At 33.8% G+C, this 14,191-nt stretch overlaps 2 protein-coding genes across 6 annotated transcripts; both read right to left on the bottom strand.

The window, feature by feature from the left end:
• On the bottom strand, window positions 1-4,696 carry HDAC1 (histone deacetylase 1). Of its 2 annotated transcripts, none has more exons than XM_066728146.1 (9): window positions 4,527-4,696; window positions 3,435-3,547; window positions 3,243-3,360; window positions 2,760-3,133; window positions 2,536-2,683; window positions 2,184-2,469; window positions 1,875-2,103; window positions 1,536-1,626; window positions 1-1,465 (listed from the first exon to the last, which is right to left on the bottom strand). In XM_066728146.1, the coding sequence occupies exons 1-9, from the start codon at window positions 4,573-4,575 to the stop codon at window positions 1,395-1,397; spliced, it is 1,479 nt and encodes a 492-aa protein (XP_066584243.1). In that variant the 5' UTR covers window positions 4,576-4,696; the 3' UTR covers window positions 1-1,394. The 2 variants fall into 2 exon arrangements, with proteins under 2 accessions (XP_066584243.1, XP_066584244.1); XM_066728147.1 differs by lacking the exon at window positions 4,527-4,696 and adding an exon at window positions 4,221-4,488.
• Window positions 4,697-5,675: 979 nt separating this feature from the next.
• Window positions 5,676-14,003, bottom strand: LOC136774319 (F-box only protein 32). Of its 4 annotated transcripts, XM_066728527.1 has the most exons (8): window positions 10,977-11,173; window positions 10,002-10,870; window positions 9,064-9,110; window positions 8,816-8,865; window positions 8,126-8,312; window positions 7,806-7,981; window positions 7,475-7,725; window positions 5,676-7,388 (listed from the first exon to the last, which is right to left on the bottom strand). In XM_066728527.1, the coding sequence occupies exons 2-8, from the start codon at window positions 10,085-10,087 to the stop codon at window positions 7,190-7,192; spliced, it is 996 nt and encodes a 331-aa protein (XP_066584624.1). In that variant the 5' UTR covers window positions 10,088-10,870; window positions 10,977-11,173; the 3' UTR covers window positions 5,676-7,189. The 4 variants fall into 4 exon arrangements, with proteins under 4 accessions (XP_066584624.1, XP_066584623.1, XP_066584626.1 ...); XM_066728526.1 differs by lacking the exons at window positions 10,002-10,870; window positions 10,977-11,173 and adding an exon at window positions 13,519-14,003; XM_066728529.1 differs by lacking the exon at window positions 10,002-10,870 and having other exon boundaries at window positions 10,977-11,171.
• Window positions 14,004-14,191: the final 188 nt, after the last annotated feature.

Raw genomic sequence — 14,191 nt, forward strand, 5'->3', positions numbered from 1 at the left:
TTTATACATACACACAATAAATTTATTTTCTTTTTTATTATAAATATTCAAAAACATTTATGTAATTCTTATTGGGGCATAAATATATCATATCTGGACTACCTCGATTCGACATAGGCATGCATTAAATTCATTTGCATGTAATTACATTTAGGAAAATCAACAAATTACTGCGAATTTTTTTTCTTCAAAAATTATGAATTAAGCCAATTTGACAAGAGAATTAAATTATATCAGAATTTTATGTACATCAAGTAATTCATCAATCTGTTTTAGGAGATTAGAAGTCAAATTTTTACAGTTAACTGTACATTTTTTAAATGTCTTTCATATAATTCTTAATCAATTTATTCAAGGAATATCTATTCAGTTTCAATTGAAAATTGGCTTAATCTCTTGAAAAGACTTGATTGATACAATTAGGTTTTACTTTAATACTTATATACTATACTTCTATACATTTTAAATGATTACTGTATAAAGTAATAGTATAATTGCATCATACCTCGTTTACATCTTTGATTACCACACATTTTACCATAAAAATAAGATATATTACACGTGAAAACGACTATTGTTATTATCAATATCATTATTGCGTGTACGATTTCATCTCATGTTATGTACAGAAATAGGAAGCAAAAATACATTATTTCATGATTCTCATCCGTTTCAATGAAATGCTGATTAGTTTAAATTGCGCGTTGACTTATAAAAGCAGATCAGTCAAAATTGGTTTATAAGTAATTAATAAATAATAAGACAAAATGATCTCAAGTGGTCAGCTTCTGAATTGCCAAAAATGCATTTCAAGGATCGAAAACCATGACAAGAAATTGATCTTGATAACCCTTCAGTATTTTATGATCCTGACAATGATTATGGTATAGATAGAAAAACCTCTATGTAGAGAATGATATGAGAAACATCTTAGATGACAACTTCACTTGACTAGTTACAAAGTGCAATAAAAGTTATGAAGTATAAAAAAATAGTCAGATCATAAAATACAACGAATTGGTTAAGGTCAATTTTAACTGTCTTGGAAAATTAATCAGCCAAAGAAAACAATTCGTATTCCTATTTGAAAGACAAGCAAAATTATTTAAAAAATTTTAGTTGATTTAAATATTATATCTCAGGGCCTATATGGAGCGGCTAAAATTGCAATCCGTTAATGAGTGTACAAGAGAAATAACAATACTGTTAATTGCAAAAAGGCGAGAAGCTCGTTTAGTTAAATTTCGTGGAAAAAGTGAATTATAATGACTGGGTCTGTCCACAGCATATATATCTCTGTACACCATGAACTCTTGCTCTGAATTATCTAAATGTCTAGACTTGATTTAAATAAGGTTTGTCCAATTTTCGAAGTATTCAGAGACTACTATTTATCAGGGATTTGCTCCACCATCTTTTTTAGTTTCGTCATTTGATCCACCAGGTTTCTCGTCCTTGTCGTTTTCTAAAAATAATAAAACACGATCAAAGTTTGCCTAAATTGTTGTATCCTTCGATTATTGATGAAAGCTTACCTTTAGCTTCGGACTTGATGTCTTCTTCTTTTTTAATGTCACCTTCTGTACCTTCTTGACCTTTCTCTAGTCGAGGCCGTTTTCTATTACCCTAAAGAAAAAAAAAAAAATAAATAAATAAAATTAAAAATAAAATCTTTTTTAGGAAAAAGCTAACAGTGACTAGGCAATAATAATCGTTATTTAGACTGCTGGACGCTACTTAAGTAGTGCAAATCATTTGTTATAACATTTAATATAAAGATATCATTAATAATAAAAGTAGTAATAGATCATATTTACAAATTCATTCTGAAAAAGTACTTGCAATCTAAAAGTTAAATAAAACAAAAAATATACCTTGAAGGATCGATTATCCCTTCGGCCGCCCTCTCCTTCCTCTTCGCTATCGCTATATTCATTCTCATGTTGTATTCTTTTATCTATATCACGTTGTGGTAATCGTTCGTCAGGATTAACCTTATCTTCTGCTTCAGAATCTTCAATTACAGCACCATCCTCAGGAATTGCTTGAACTTGTACTCCTGGTGCATGGGGCAACATTCTCAAATTTTCAAATAGTCTTGTCCTAATGATATTAAAATTTATATTAATTTAGTTCACCCAATTAATAACATTTTAAGTTCAAAAATTTAAGATCATACTTACTTAATTTTTTCTAAATACTCTGTTGTATTTTGATTACCCATATTAGATGGGCTAATATGTAATTTAAAATCAGGACCAAAATATTCAAAATAATCATTGTAAGGAAGCTCATTTGCAATTTCTGTTCCAAGTGCTACTGAAGTTTCATATGTCCAACACCTTGAGACATTTCTGATAGTATAACCACCTCCACCCACCATTAGGAAAGGTAAATTATATTTCTTTACAAATTCAACACACTTTCCATGACCTCTAACTGTTAAATTGAAACAACCTAATCTGTCACCTATAAAATAAATTTTTATTAATATTTTTAATTTAAAACCAAAATTATAATATCTTAATTATTAACCTGTTAAAGAATCAGCACCACATTGCAAGACTACAGCCGATGGTTGGAATGTCTCCATTACTTTTGAAATGATAGGAACAAATATTGATTCATAGCTTTCATCATCCATGCCATCACGTAAAGGTATATTAACTGCATAGTATTTTCCCTGATAAAATAAAGTGATTTAGTGAAAATTATAAAAAAGGTTTGGTTAAATATATGTGAAAACAAATTATGTCTACCTTTCCTGCTCCAATATCTCTTAAATCTCCAGTACCAGGGAAATATTCTCCATATTTATGGAATGATACTGTCATGACTCTATCAGTGGTATAAAAAGCTTCTTCCACTCCATCACCATGATGAACATCGATATCAATATACAAAACTCTTTGATGATATTTAAGCAGCTCTAAAATGCCAAGTACTATGTCATTTACATAACAGAAACCTGATGCTTCACTCTTTTTTGCATGATGCAAACCACCCCCCCAGTTTATACAGATTTCAGAAGCCTGCTTATTTAGTTTTACAGCAGCAGCAACAGAGCCACCTGCTGATAATTGACAAAATTCATACAATCCATCGAAGACAGGACAATCTTCACCTACATTAACTGTAATATAATTAATTGTTAATATCATTAGGAAAAAAAGAGTAACAGTAAAAAATAATTGCTCTTGTTAAATACACAGTTTTATATGATATTAATAAATTTAACTTACATCGTTGCATTTGTTTGTTATATTCGGACATATTATCTGGCCTAATTGACCTTAAAAACCTGATGTATTCATCACTATGAAATTTAGTCATTTCATCTGCAGTAGCTTTATGAGGTCTCTGCATAAATAAGTCAATGGATATGAAATAATTTTCATATATAAACATTGTCATTAATAAACAAATTAACATACATAAATTTCCATCTTTCTATAAAGACCATAATTTAAGAGCAGGTTGTGGGTCATCCTTATGCGATGTGGCTTCATGGGATGCCCTTGTCCATAATAGTAATTTCCAATATCACCTAAGTTTATGAAATATATGATAAAATTATACAAGTATTGTAAAGTTTCTAAATTATTTTACTTAAATTAGTAATTTCAAATGTAATAATAATTATAAGTGCTAAGCTACATATTCTTCCTTTGACAGATAAAAGTATGGATGCCTGTAATTCAGTTGAGGATCTATGATCCTGTTGCAGAAAAAACAATATTATTTACATGGATTTTAATGTAAATATATAGTAGTTTGTTATAAACCATAATTAAAGTCAAACAATTATATGTATAATCATTCACATATCTATTTTAAGACTTATTATATACAAAAATACTAATTCTTTAGCAGTAACACTCTAACCTATAAATTTTGCTCGAGTAGAAAATAAAATATAACAAAGTATGGATCAAATATACTGTATAAAATACAAAACTAAACTAAATTGTTTTTCAGTGATGTCATAACATATAGAAAGTTCGATAAAAATCTGTATAAAAATAATACAGCAGTTACTTAAAATTAATAAATATTTTTTTATTAAAAAGAAATAATAGAAATATTATAATTAAGTTATAAAATTAAGATAAATATATTCATTATTATTTTAATTACAAAACAATAATTAAAATATTGACTAGAGGGATACAGGTTCTAAGATAAACTACGGTCGCATTGATGGCAAGGAGGACGCTTACCCCGTAGCGTGAAGTACGGTCACGCGACACTACCTGAGAAACTCTCGTCTTAACTCCTCAAAAACTGTATTATCATCAAGGAGGCGACGCTTATGTTTAATGCTATACTTAACATAGCTAAAGCAATCAGATTCCGTAAGATGTAAAAAATTATTTTTAACAATAACTGCGAAAAAGCATATGAAAAAACATTTTCAAAAATTGGAGTATCGATGCAAGCGCGACTGTACAAACACATTTTGACAACTTCTGATTGTTTTCACAAGACCGAGAATCACTGTAAAATATAACATTATTTTCACTTACTGTCGTAATAATAGCAAACGCGTTTTTTGCTGTGCTGCATTTGAGACATTTTGGCGGTTCTTCTTTCACAAACTATTAAGACTAAAACATAAACTATAGGACCTAACGAACACTGATGCCAGACAAGACTGGTGGAGTGGGAAATCAGGCATCAGCTAGTAGAAATTCGGCATTTCGGCACGCAAGGCATTTTACCCCTCCCTAACCGCGTACTCCTACTGTTATTACTAGGGGGAAATGGTAAACCGCTGTCATTGGTCAATTCGTAGCACCATAGCATTCCGTGTAAACCAATGCCGTATCGTTACACATTTCTTACGTAGTCTCATTATATTTTAAAACATTACCGTACTAAAGGATTTTAAAATATTAAATTTAATCTACTTCTATATGTATTAATTATAAGGCACATATATATTTAAATATTTTTAAATAATGTTTTAAACGATTAAAATGTAAACAAATTTGTATTAATTTTATACAGCATTATTGACTAATATGTATAGCTTCCAAATAAAAAATAATTGGCTATATAACCATCATCAATCACGTTAAAAAGTACAGGCATTATATAGAAAAAATAGTAAATAATACTTCAAACCTTTTGTTCATCATAAATGCGGACTCAATTAGCGTTTGAGGAGCTATGATACCTTAAATTTAGTACAGTACTGCTGCAGCACATGGATGTTCATGTGGCGCACGCATTAAAATGTGTACCACGTGATTAGTCGAGAAGAAAGGGGATAGGGGAAGAGTGAAGAGTGTTACTCTAAAGTGGGGGAAATATGCTATGATAGGGGAATTCATGTAGCCAACGTCAAGGTAGCGTCACTATGAACCTCTCTTGTGCGCTGGTGTGCGCGCACGCGCAGTTCTTTATAGTCTGTAGGGAGTTTAAAATACGAGCGGGCTATATGAAATTGTACAGAAAAATATTCATTGGAGAATTGAAATTGTAAATAAATTTTCAAAAATAAATTACAATCTTTAAAAGTTTAAATAAGGTTAATATAAAAATAAAACATACTGTAAATGTAAATTTATAATATATAAAAACGAAGCAAAAAAAAATAGAAAACAAAAACAGAAAAAAAAACGCATATGTATATTATTAAATCGTAGTTCTAAAATTGATAAATTCACTCATTATATATTTAAATAAAGATTTATATTTCGAAGCATTTTCACAACACCGCTTTACATATTGCATGATGTAGGTAAAATAATGATGATCATATAAGATCATTCTAAGATCATTGCTTATGATATTTATTTGAATAATTTTTGAATTGTATTCTGAGCTGCAGACAATCATTAATTCGGGTGATCAACTGTTCATACCTATGTATATTGTCACGCTCAATTAATTGTTGGTCATCCTTTAATGACTAGGTTAGTAAAATATATAGATGATGCGAATATTTTGGATCTTCTCTAATATTTAAAATAATTATCGAAACAATTATTTTCTTATTGTTTTTATAACGGGAATTTAAAAAGTATAATATTTCAATTCTAATAAGAATGCAACAGCATTTGCTTGGCAGTATACATAATTTTTCATTTTCCAATTAATAATTATATATAGTCTCTCTATATATTTGTAATATAATAATTCCTTAAGATCATAAACTCGGTAGACATTATGCCTAAACGAGCTCGTATAATTATATATGTATGTATAATATTAAGTAGTATACACAAATAGGATTTCTCAGAAAATAAATATGCGCAGAGTGTGTATAATTCATAAATATGTTAATTATCAAATTGCAATCAAAACACATCCTGCGGTTACATCGCGGTGATTCCTTATTATATTACACCAATAATTTAATTTTCTTTAAATTATTTGAAAAATAGGGCAGGACACTTGATAAATTTTCTATTATATTTTGAAGACACGATGATTTGATACAAATCAAATTGCAAACTTGTCGAAATAATGATCAAATTGACAGTTACATATATTCACACGTATATAAAAAAATGGATTTCAACGCATCAATAGGTTTGTGCCATAAATTAGGTCGATAGAAGAGCCATTCCGCGAACATTTTCCTCTGTAAAGTTAGCAAAATTAATCTGACTGAGTTTTTTGAGCAATTTTGCTAAACGAGTAACGAAGAAAACTATACTGATAAGTCGGACTTTATCTTCGAGAATCATAGATATTTAAAGAGCTACAAAAGCACCAAAGAATCACAAGTTAAGAATATATTTTATAACAAAGTTTAGTCTTTAAATAAAAGTATGCACACGTTTTACGTTTGGACCGAGAATATATAAAAATTCATACAGATTGTACTTATCACAAATATATTCATGTTGATCTCATGAGATACCTCTTTAAAATGAACTTTATTTGGATTTGTAATTTTTGATTTCATCATAATAAATTTATACGAATCGAGGATTTTAAGAGCGATTTTCACGTGAAGTTGAACGTCGCGGTTCGGAAAATACTGATTAAAGGCGATTAAAAAAATGTTGGAAGTAACTTGCGTTAATATCTATAATAGCAGAGCATCTAAGTGCAGAGCAACATTTTTTTCAACGCTTCCTATTTATACTCTCACTTGTTTTACGACATTCTTTCCCCACTTTATATACTAGCAGCGCTCTATAAACCTGTATAATTTTTCTCATTTCTGAATCTCTCACAGTGAGAAGAACTTGAGGAAGGTTTGCGGGGGTATTGGAACGTGGAGGGATGCCTGATCAACGTCCGCAAGTTTTTCTTGAAACGACGGATCCTGGTCTGCTATGCAGGGATGACCCAACGATCGCCAGAATAAACAACGGCAATTGCGGCATAATTGGATCATTTCGGCGTATTCTTCTCTTAAGCCGAAAGACCTGAAGCGGTAGAATAATAATAATAACAATAAATAGATCTAGGATAATTTTTCCATTATCTATCCATAAATAGAAAATCTATTAACCTTCGGGCAATGGTGAATATAGTTTTCCAGTCTTTTCCAGGATTATTCTGCAAAGTAGTAGTGATTTGTTGAGGTGTAAAATGGTATTGGGCAAGTTCTCTCCAGATTCTTTGCTCCTGTGCCAAAATGGCGAGATGCTCGCAGGCTTCGGACGAAGCTTCTATATCCCGTGGGTCGCTCAACCGCAGTAGAATTTCCCTACGGCATTCGGGTGGTAGATCCGACCATTGCGGTTGCTGCTCCTCATCAGGCTTCAGCCATAAACAAATCAATATTAATAATCAGAATCGAGTACATTTCAAAATAAACACATAAACTGCTATCACTATACCTGCGTAATTGTAATGGACGAAGCTATTTGCAAAATCCTTTCTAGTGCTGCTTTGTGCTTTTCCCATAATATCACAGAACCAAGGGGCCTTCCACCCCAGCAGCAGCCAGCACTAAAAGTGCAAACCCTTTCTATCAGTCGGCGCAGTCTTCCGGTTTGTTGCTGAGACAATGACACTGCAAATGGTTCCAATTATAATTAGTTTACAGTCCCTCCACGAAATTATTCGTGTACGTAACAAAGTTCCTTCGATTTCATGCACAGTAGCTTTGATTCTACCAAACAAAAAATGTCTTCCTGCTCTTAGCAAAGCTCATTACCCTCCAAGGCAACTTCCTCCAGCATATTGAAGAGGACTCGCTGGGCGCAACCACTGAGGCCACCCATTCTGTGACTGACCAGTAGATCCAACAGGCGAACGATATAATTGAATCTACGACAGTCGTGCACAGCCGATAAAAAGTCCAGCCTCTTCAGAGCATCGCTCAGCCCATTGAACCCAGCAATCTGTACAACAATTAAGTAAAAGTCTTTGTTAATGAAGAGTCACTCGTCGCACAATTATATCTTACATTACATCAATGAAATACATTGCAAGAATTTTCCAAGAATCAAAAATATTTGTACAAATGACTACCAAGAGAGGAATGGACTTTCGCGATACATCCCTCCCCCCTCCCACTTCTCCCTTCCAGCCCTGTGTATTTCTCTCTCTCTCTCTCTCTCTCTCTCTCTCTCTCTCTCTCAAGGACTGCCATACTTTCCGTCTAAGTTTAGACCTCGAGATTAACGTCTATTGGCACAGGCTGACGACCCTTTGTCGTTTTCTCACTCTGGATTTTGCCTTTTTTTGTCTGTTCTTTATTTCCGTTCATCTTCTTAGCGCTGTGGCAGCCGCGCGACCTTCTTTAAGCGCACGGATCCCCATTTATATTTCCTCTTTTCTTTTCCTTCCTTCAGAGCGCGGAGCGTGGCTAAATTTAATCCTACGTCCGGAAGGAGTCACTCACCTCACGGGTGCATTTCAGCGTGATGTGACAGTGTGGTTGGACGGCGTTCTCTAAAATTATACAAATTAGATGCAGTTGAGTTGAACAAATAATCCAAGTTTGGAACGCTTAACCTTGATTGGTTCGAGCTGGCTTATCTGCATCCAGTGAAATTTTTTCTTATCGATCTCTGCGGTTGAAGAAGACACGCATCGTCGTCAACCCGAACCAATCAATAATTATTTGATATTCCGATACTTCGTACTCACCTTTCTTCTTGTCCTTCTCTTTCTTATCAAGCGCAGTCTCGCTGGTGCTGAAACAGACATTCAATTTTATTGTACAAACGTTGTCTTTATTCTCGTGATTTACTGTTGTTATTATTATTATTATTAACGATAAGGATGCAGTTTTTATCAACCGCCGAGACCTTAGATAGCTAAAATCGATAAACGTGAAAATGTTGCAACGCTCTGATTCTTCCAGTGAAAATCATTCGGAAAAAGAATAAGAAAGTCAATTTTCTGAATCGTTTCAGTGCTCGACTCTGCTTCGTGAATTTGCATTCGCGCAGAAAATTATTCAACAATTTTATTAGTTTTGCAACATGAAAGCTAATATAGAACAGCTGGAGAACAGTTTGTTGGAAATGTCACAAATATTTTTATGCAATCTTTCCAGAAATTTTATATTATATTCGTATAGGAAAAATTGCTTTTTAATGTCTAATTTGTACAGTAGAGCAGTTGCTTAATTAAGGCTGGTTCGAATAACAATTCCTGCTGGCCTATTTTCCCATGTGGAATTTGGGTAATTTTGTTAAAAACTCATTAAGGTACGCGAACCAACAGAGCGAGTTTCGTGTGTTCGATACAATGTTAAAAATAATAAACAACTTTTAAAGTTGTATTAACAAGCTGAGTTTTATCCATTGATAAAAATAAAAACTTATTTTCAAATCAGTATAATTCTATTTTTGTGGCTACAGAATGTTCCTTTAAAACGAGGAGATATTTTAGGACGAAGAGTAGTGCTTTCTAATAGCTTAGAAAAAAAGAGGCTTAAATATGTTTGGTCGGTCATTTTCCAGGGCTTCCTTTTTTTCTTCTCACTGAATACCCCCCCCCCCCCCCGCCCTCTCTACAACTCACATATATCCGAGGCCTGCGTTTTATTCCAAGTGAATTTTTTATGCGAGCTTGTTTACCTGTCGACTCTCCGAGTCATTGACACTGGCTGTACATTCAAGCCAGGCAAAACGTATAGCTGCGTGGGTTTCAATATCCACAGCATTAAGCTTAACAGACCGCGAAGAAACTGCAGAGGATCAAACCTGCCTTTATGCAAGTTCTCGCAGCTCTGTCTCAAAAAACTTGCACTTTCTCAAATATCTCTAAAAAATTCCACTTTTTCACATTCTATGTATATATGTCAATCCCTCGATGAAGATATAATAGAGTCAAAGCGAACGATGAAAAAGACATAGGAATGAAAACATTGCGTGTCCAGAAGCTCCAAGCTCGACAAAATGTTAAGGTCGAGCGACACTGTACATCGTACAACATCCCGAGGGGACCTTGCACTAACGCTCTTACCACAGTTGCATTATGTAACTTTTCACAGTGGTTATTAAGCAAATGCGAGGAAAATGAAAATTGCTCAATCCCATCGGTCCGTTCCATTAGTTGAACCGCAAAATTATTGCGAATTTCAAATTAAGACGTGTTCGATGAAAAGTGGAAAATTCCTGTGTCCTTGTGCCACGTCGAGGCATAAATTCGTACAGCGTTGTTATTGAAGAGTTTTATGAGATAAAAGGCTGTTAATTCATCTCGCGAGCTAATATTATGGTTCAGCCAGCTTTTGTTCGCCATGGAAAAATATTGTAGCGATTCGAAAGCAAGGCTGATGAATTTCGTCAGAGAAATTCGATGCTGAATGATTTACAATTGAAATTGAAGCTGATTGGCCAATGATATCAATTCACGACTGGCCGAATGACCTTTGCGAGGGAAAAATGTGCCTTTGCTCTAGATTTCTTCAATTTTCTTAACAGCTGACCGTTGATACGCACTTCTGGAAAATTACGAGATATATATGTGTAATATACAATTTACTTCATAATCAAATTACTCCCATCTCTTTTTTTGCAATAATACTGAATATAGCTGCAAAATGTTACCTGGACATTCGGATGACCTTGACCGGGTTAAAGGTCGTCTTACAGAGCTGCATGAATTTTTGCACATTCTTTCTGGCGACGATAAGCACTCCTCAAAACCATACAAATCGTTAGAATGGGTTTATAGGTTCACGATCCATCCGAATGCGAAAGAAAACAAGAATATTTGAAGAATTTTGTCGATCCATGGTATAATTTAATTTCTTCCAGCTTTTCTTCTGAAAACATACTTCATGAGGCACGTAAACTTGGAAATAACCAGGAGATAAAAAATAGTACCTATTAAGGGTGGTTTAATTTGTAATTTTTGAAAAGTTGAATAAATTATTTGATTTTACGGAAATCTTCTTTCGCGTATATGAAAATTTAATTTGAAGATTGGTGTGATTTATCATGAGGAAAAAAAGAAGATTTCGGATGCGAGCGTGTTGTCAAAGGAAATTGGTTCGGGTTACCTTGGCTAGGTCATGGCCCACTTTTAGAACGGGTCATGCATGCCAGATGCTTTCCTAATTTTGCGGATATTCGTTCACCCATATCCGCCGAAGATAACTCGGCTTTTCTTTTTTTTTTTTTTTCTAAAATGATCCCTTTTACTCTTACTCCAATTGATTCTAATTTTCTCTTATTAAATTATTAGTCTTGAGCAAACAAATCTACTAAAATTCACAAATTTATTTCGTTTGCAATAAATTCGTCAAACCGAACAATTCGCGCGCGATAACACAATCGTTAATTGATTTATTTACAGTTATGTGTGCAACGAATAAAAAATGTATAAATGGGAAAGTTACGTGGATGATGAAAGGTTCGTGTCTGGAACGAGTTACTAGTGTGTTTTCCGGAACCGAAAACTCGATAACTCACTATTCACGGGAGAGCGTAATAAAAATTTGAAAGAATTAAATCGTAGAAAAGAGAAACATGATTTCTAATCAGTCGCTGATACGTATCTATTTTTTATTAGGCGCTCGAGTGCTGCTTACTTACTGGGCTGTAAAGAAATTATTCCAAAATATGAAAAAGTAACAGCATTTATGATTTTTATACAGGAATTTCATGAATATTTTATTAAAAATTGTTAATATTTATTAGAAACATGAAAAATACTCAGTGGAGTGCAATGTAATGGAAAATTTGTTAAAATTTTTATGAAGGAAAGAATTGTAAAGTGATCTATGAATTATCATCGATACAGGAGTTGAATTTGGATTTTTTTTTTTGGTAAGATATTGGCAATAGTTTGGTAATAATTTTATGGCGAGGTAAATCATAAAGTGGATTTCAGCGTTAATTTTATTAAGCGTAAAAAGAGAGAAGGTAGAGTCATTCTTGAACTAGAAAGCGTGGCAGACGTGGTTGCTGAACGAGGAAGCTTTCGAGCTTTCACCATTGGACGAGGTCCGGCACAATGCGACACTTTTCTTTTTAAATCAAACAAAATATTAACCTTAGGACTTCCTTGGAATTTCTTTCTTCAGATGCTCGAAATAATTATATTATAATCAGTGTGATTTGATTTGTGCAGGTAAGTAAAAAAATAAGACTGGAAGAATTCCTTGATGCTTGTAAAAAATATGTAACACATTGTGTATACGATGTATAGGATAAAAAAAATGCAGTGCTTTTGTTATCGGAGAAAGAATTGTCCAAGACAATTGTAAATGCACCCAAGAATAATTGTTTCCACTGACCGAATGATTGCATTTCTACGAAATACTCGACTGAACGAATAACATTTCTCACAGAACGAAAATAATATTTTGATGGCCTCTCAAATAAACACACACACACGTATGACTACCGCAGGTTTTTCTATTTACGAAGGAATAGATGGAACGCTTCGGAAGCCTGTATTAAAGCTTTACGTGTCGTAAACATGGATCAGTCGCGAACAAAGGAAACCCACTGCTTTCCAACTGTCTATTAGCATACTTTAAAAATTGCTATGATAGTTGCAAAACAAGAATCAACGGAATGGCTAAAACTGTAGCTTAATTGTTTTCCTGTCTAATAAAAAGATAGAAATTAAAAAATTATTTAGAACAGAAATTCATTGTCTTAATATTATTGAGACATTTTTATTGCTTGTTTGTTTAGTTTAATAGATCGTTCTAGATAATCTTTGTACGAGCTATTTATGTAAAATACATAGTGTTTCAATGACGAATGAAAGAGAAACAGAGAGAGAAACAGAGAGAGAGAGAGAGAGAGATTTAACGGAACTGTCATATTACATTTGGTTAATAAAAGAAGTAGAGAAGAGCGTATACACTATGTGTACATATACAGAGAAACAATGAACTACATGTTTTTCTGACTTCCTGGCAGTTGTTGGACTCTCCTGAAACTGTTAACAATCTGCTAAAGGAAAATTTTATATTAGTGAATGCAATTGGAGGTAAGCGAAGTTCACGTTTGTAAACAGAGAAACGTCAAACCGGATCGATGTAACAGCTGTGCGCCGGATGGACGTAGCCGAGTAAGCATCTCAGCGTTTGAAAATGAAAAATGGCGGAGAATCGGACAGGACAAGACTCACCGAATCAACAAGGATAGGGTTTTATTGTTGGCGCACTCCAGTATTTTCTTCTTTTCCCAGCCCTCGACCGTTTTCACCCATTCTTCTCCTGGGCTTCGCCAATCCTTCGATATGAATGGCATTTCGCCGTGGAAACGTCAAATTTTGACTTTGACGTTTATTTCAGAAAAAAATCCTGAATGTTTCCCTTTCGAGACACGGATACACGCACACTAGAAACGACGCACGCGCACCAAGGACGGAATTCTCGCTAGAATCTCGCGAATATTTTCGCGAAAATCAAGCAAAGAACGCGCGTCGCTTCAGCGAACGCTGTATTTATCCTTCCCGACGACTTCCCTTTATCTTCTCTGGCTGCCAAATGCTGCCAAACGTTGTGTACAGTTGACCAACTTCAGGTTTAGATTTTATGATCTTACCCAACCTACTCAACACTACTCTTCGCAGCGAGTTTTGCTTTGCTTCGATTCGCGTTCGCTCTCGTTCGCGGACTAAGAAGCTATTAGTACGAAGCATTTATGTTGTTGTGGACTTGTGGACACAGCGACGGAGACGGAGCTCTAGCAGGATCGAACGCGCATGGCTTTGTTTCCGTGGTAGTGTGCAATTTAACCCAAAATCTTTTGGGGAAGTCTGAGCTACTCTATAGAATATATGAAAGTGATGTAAAACC

The sequence above is a fragment of the Prorops nasuta genome, unplaced genomic scaffold (assembly GCF_024137725.1).
Source record: "Prorops nasuta isolate Cenicafe-Biocafe unplaced genomic scaffold, Cenicafe_Pnas_1.2 PNAS00006, whole genome shotgun sequence".
NCBI lineage: Eukaryota > Metazoa > Arthropoda > Insecta > Hymenoptera > Bethylidae > Prorops > Prorops nasuta.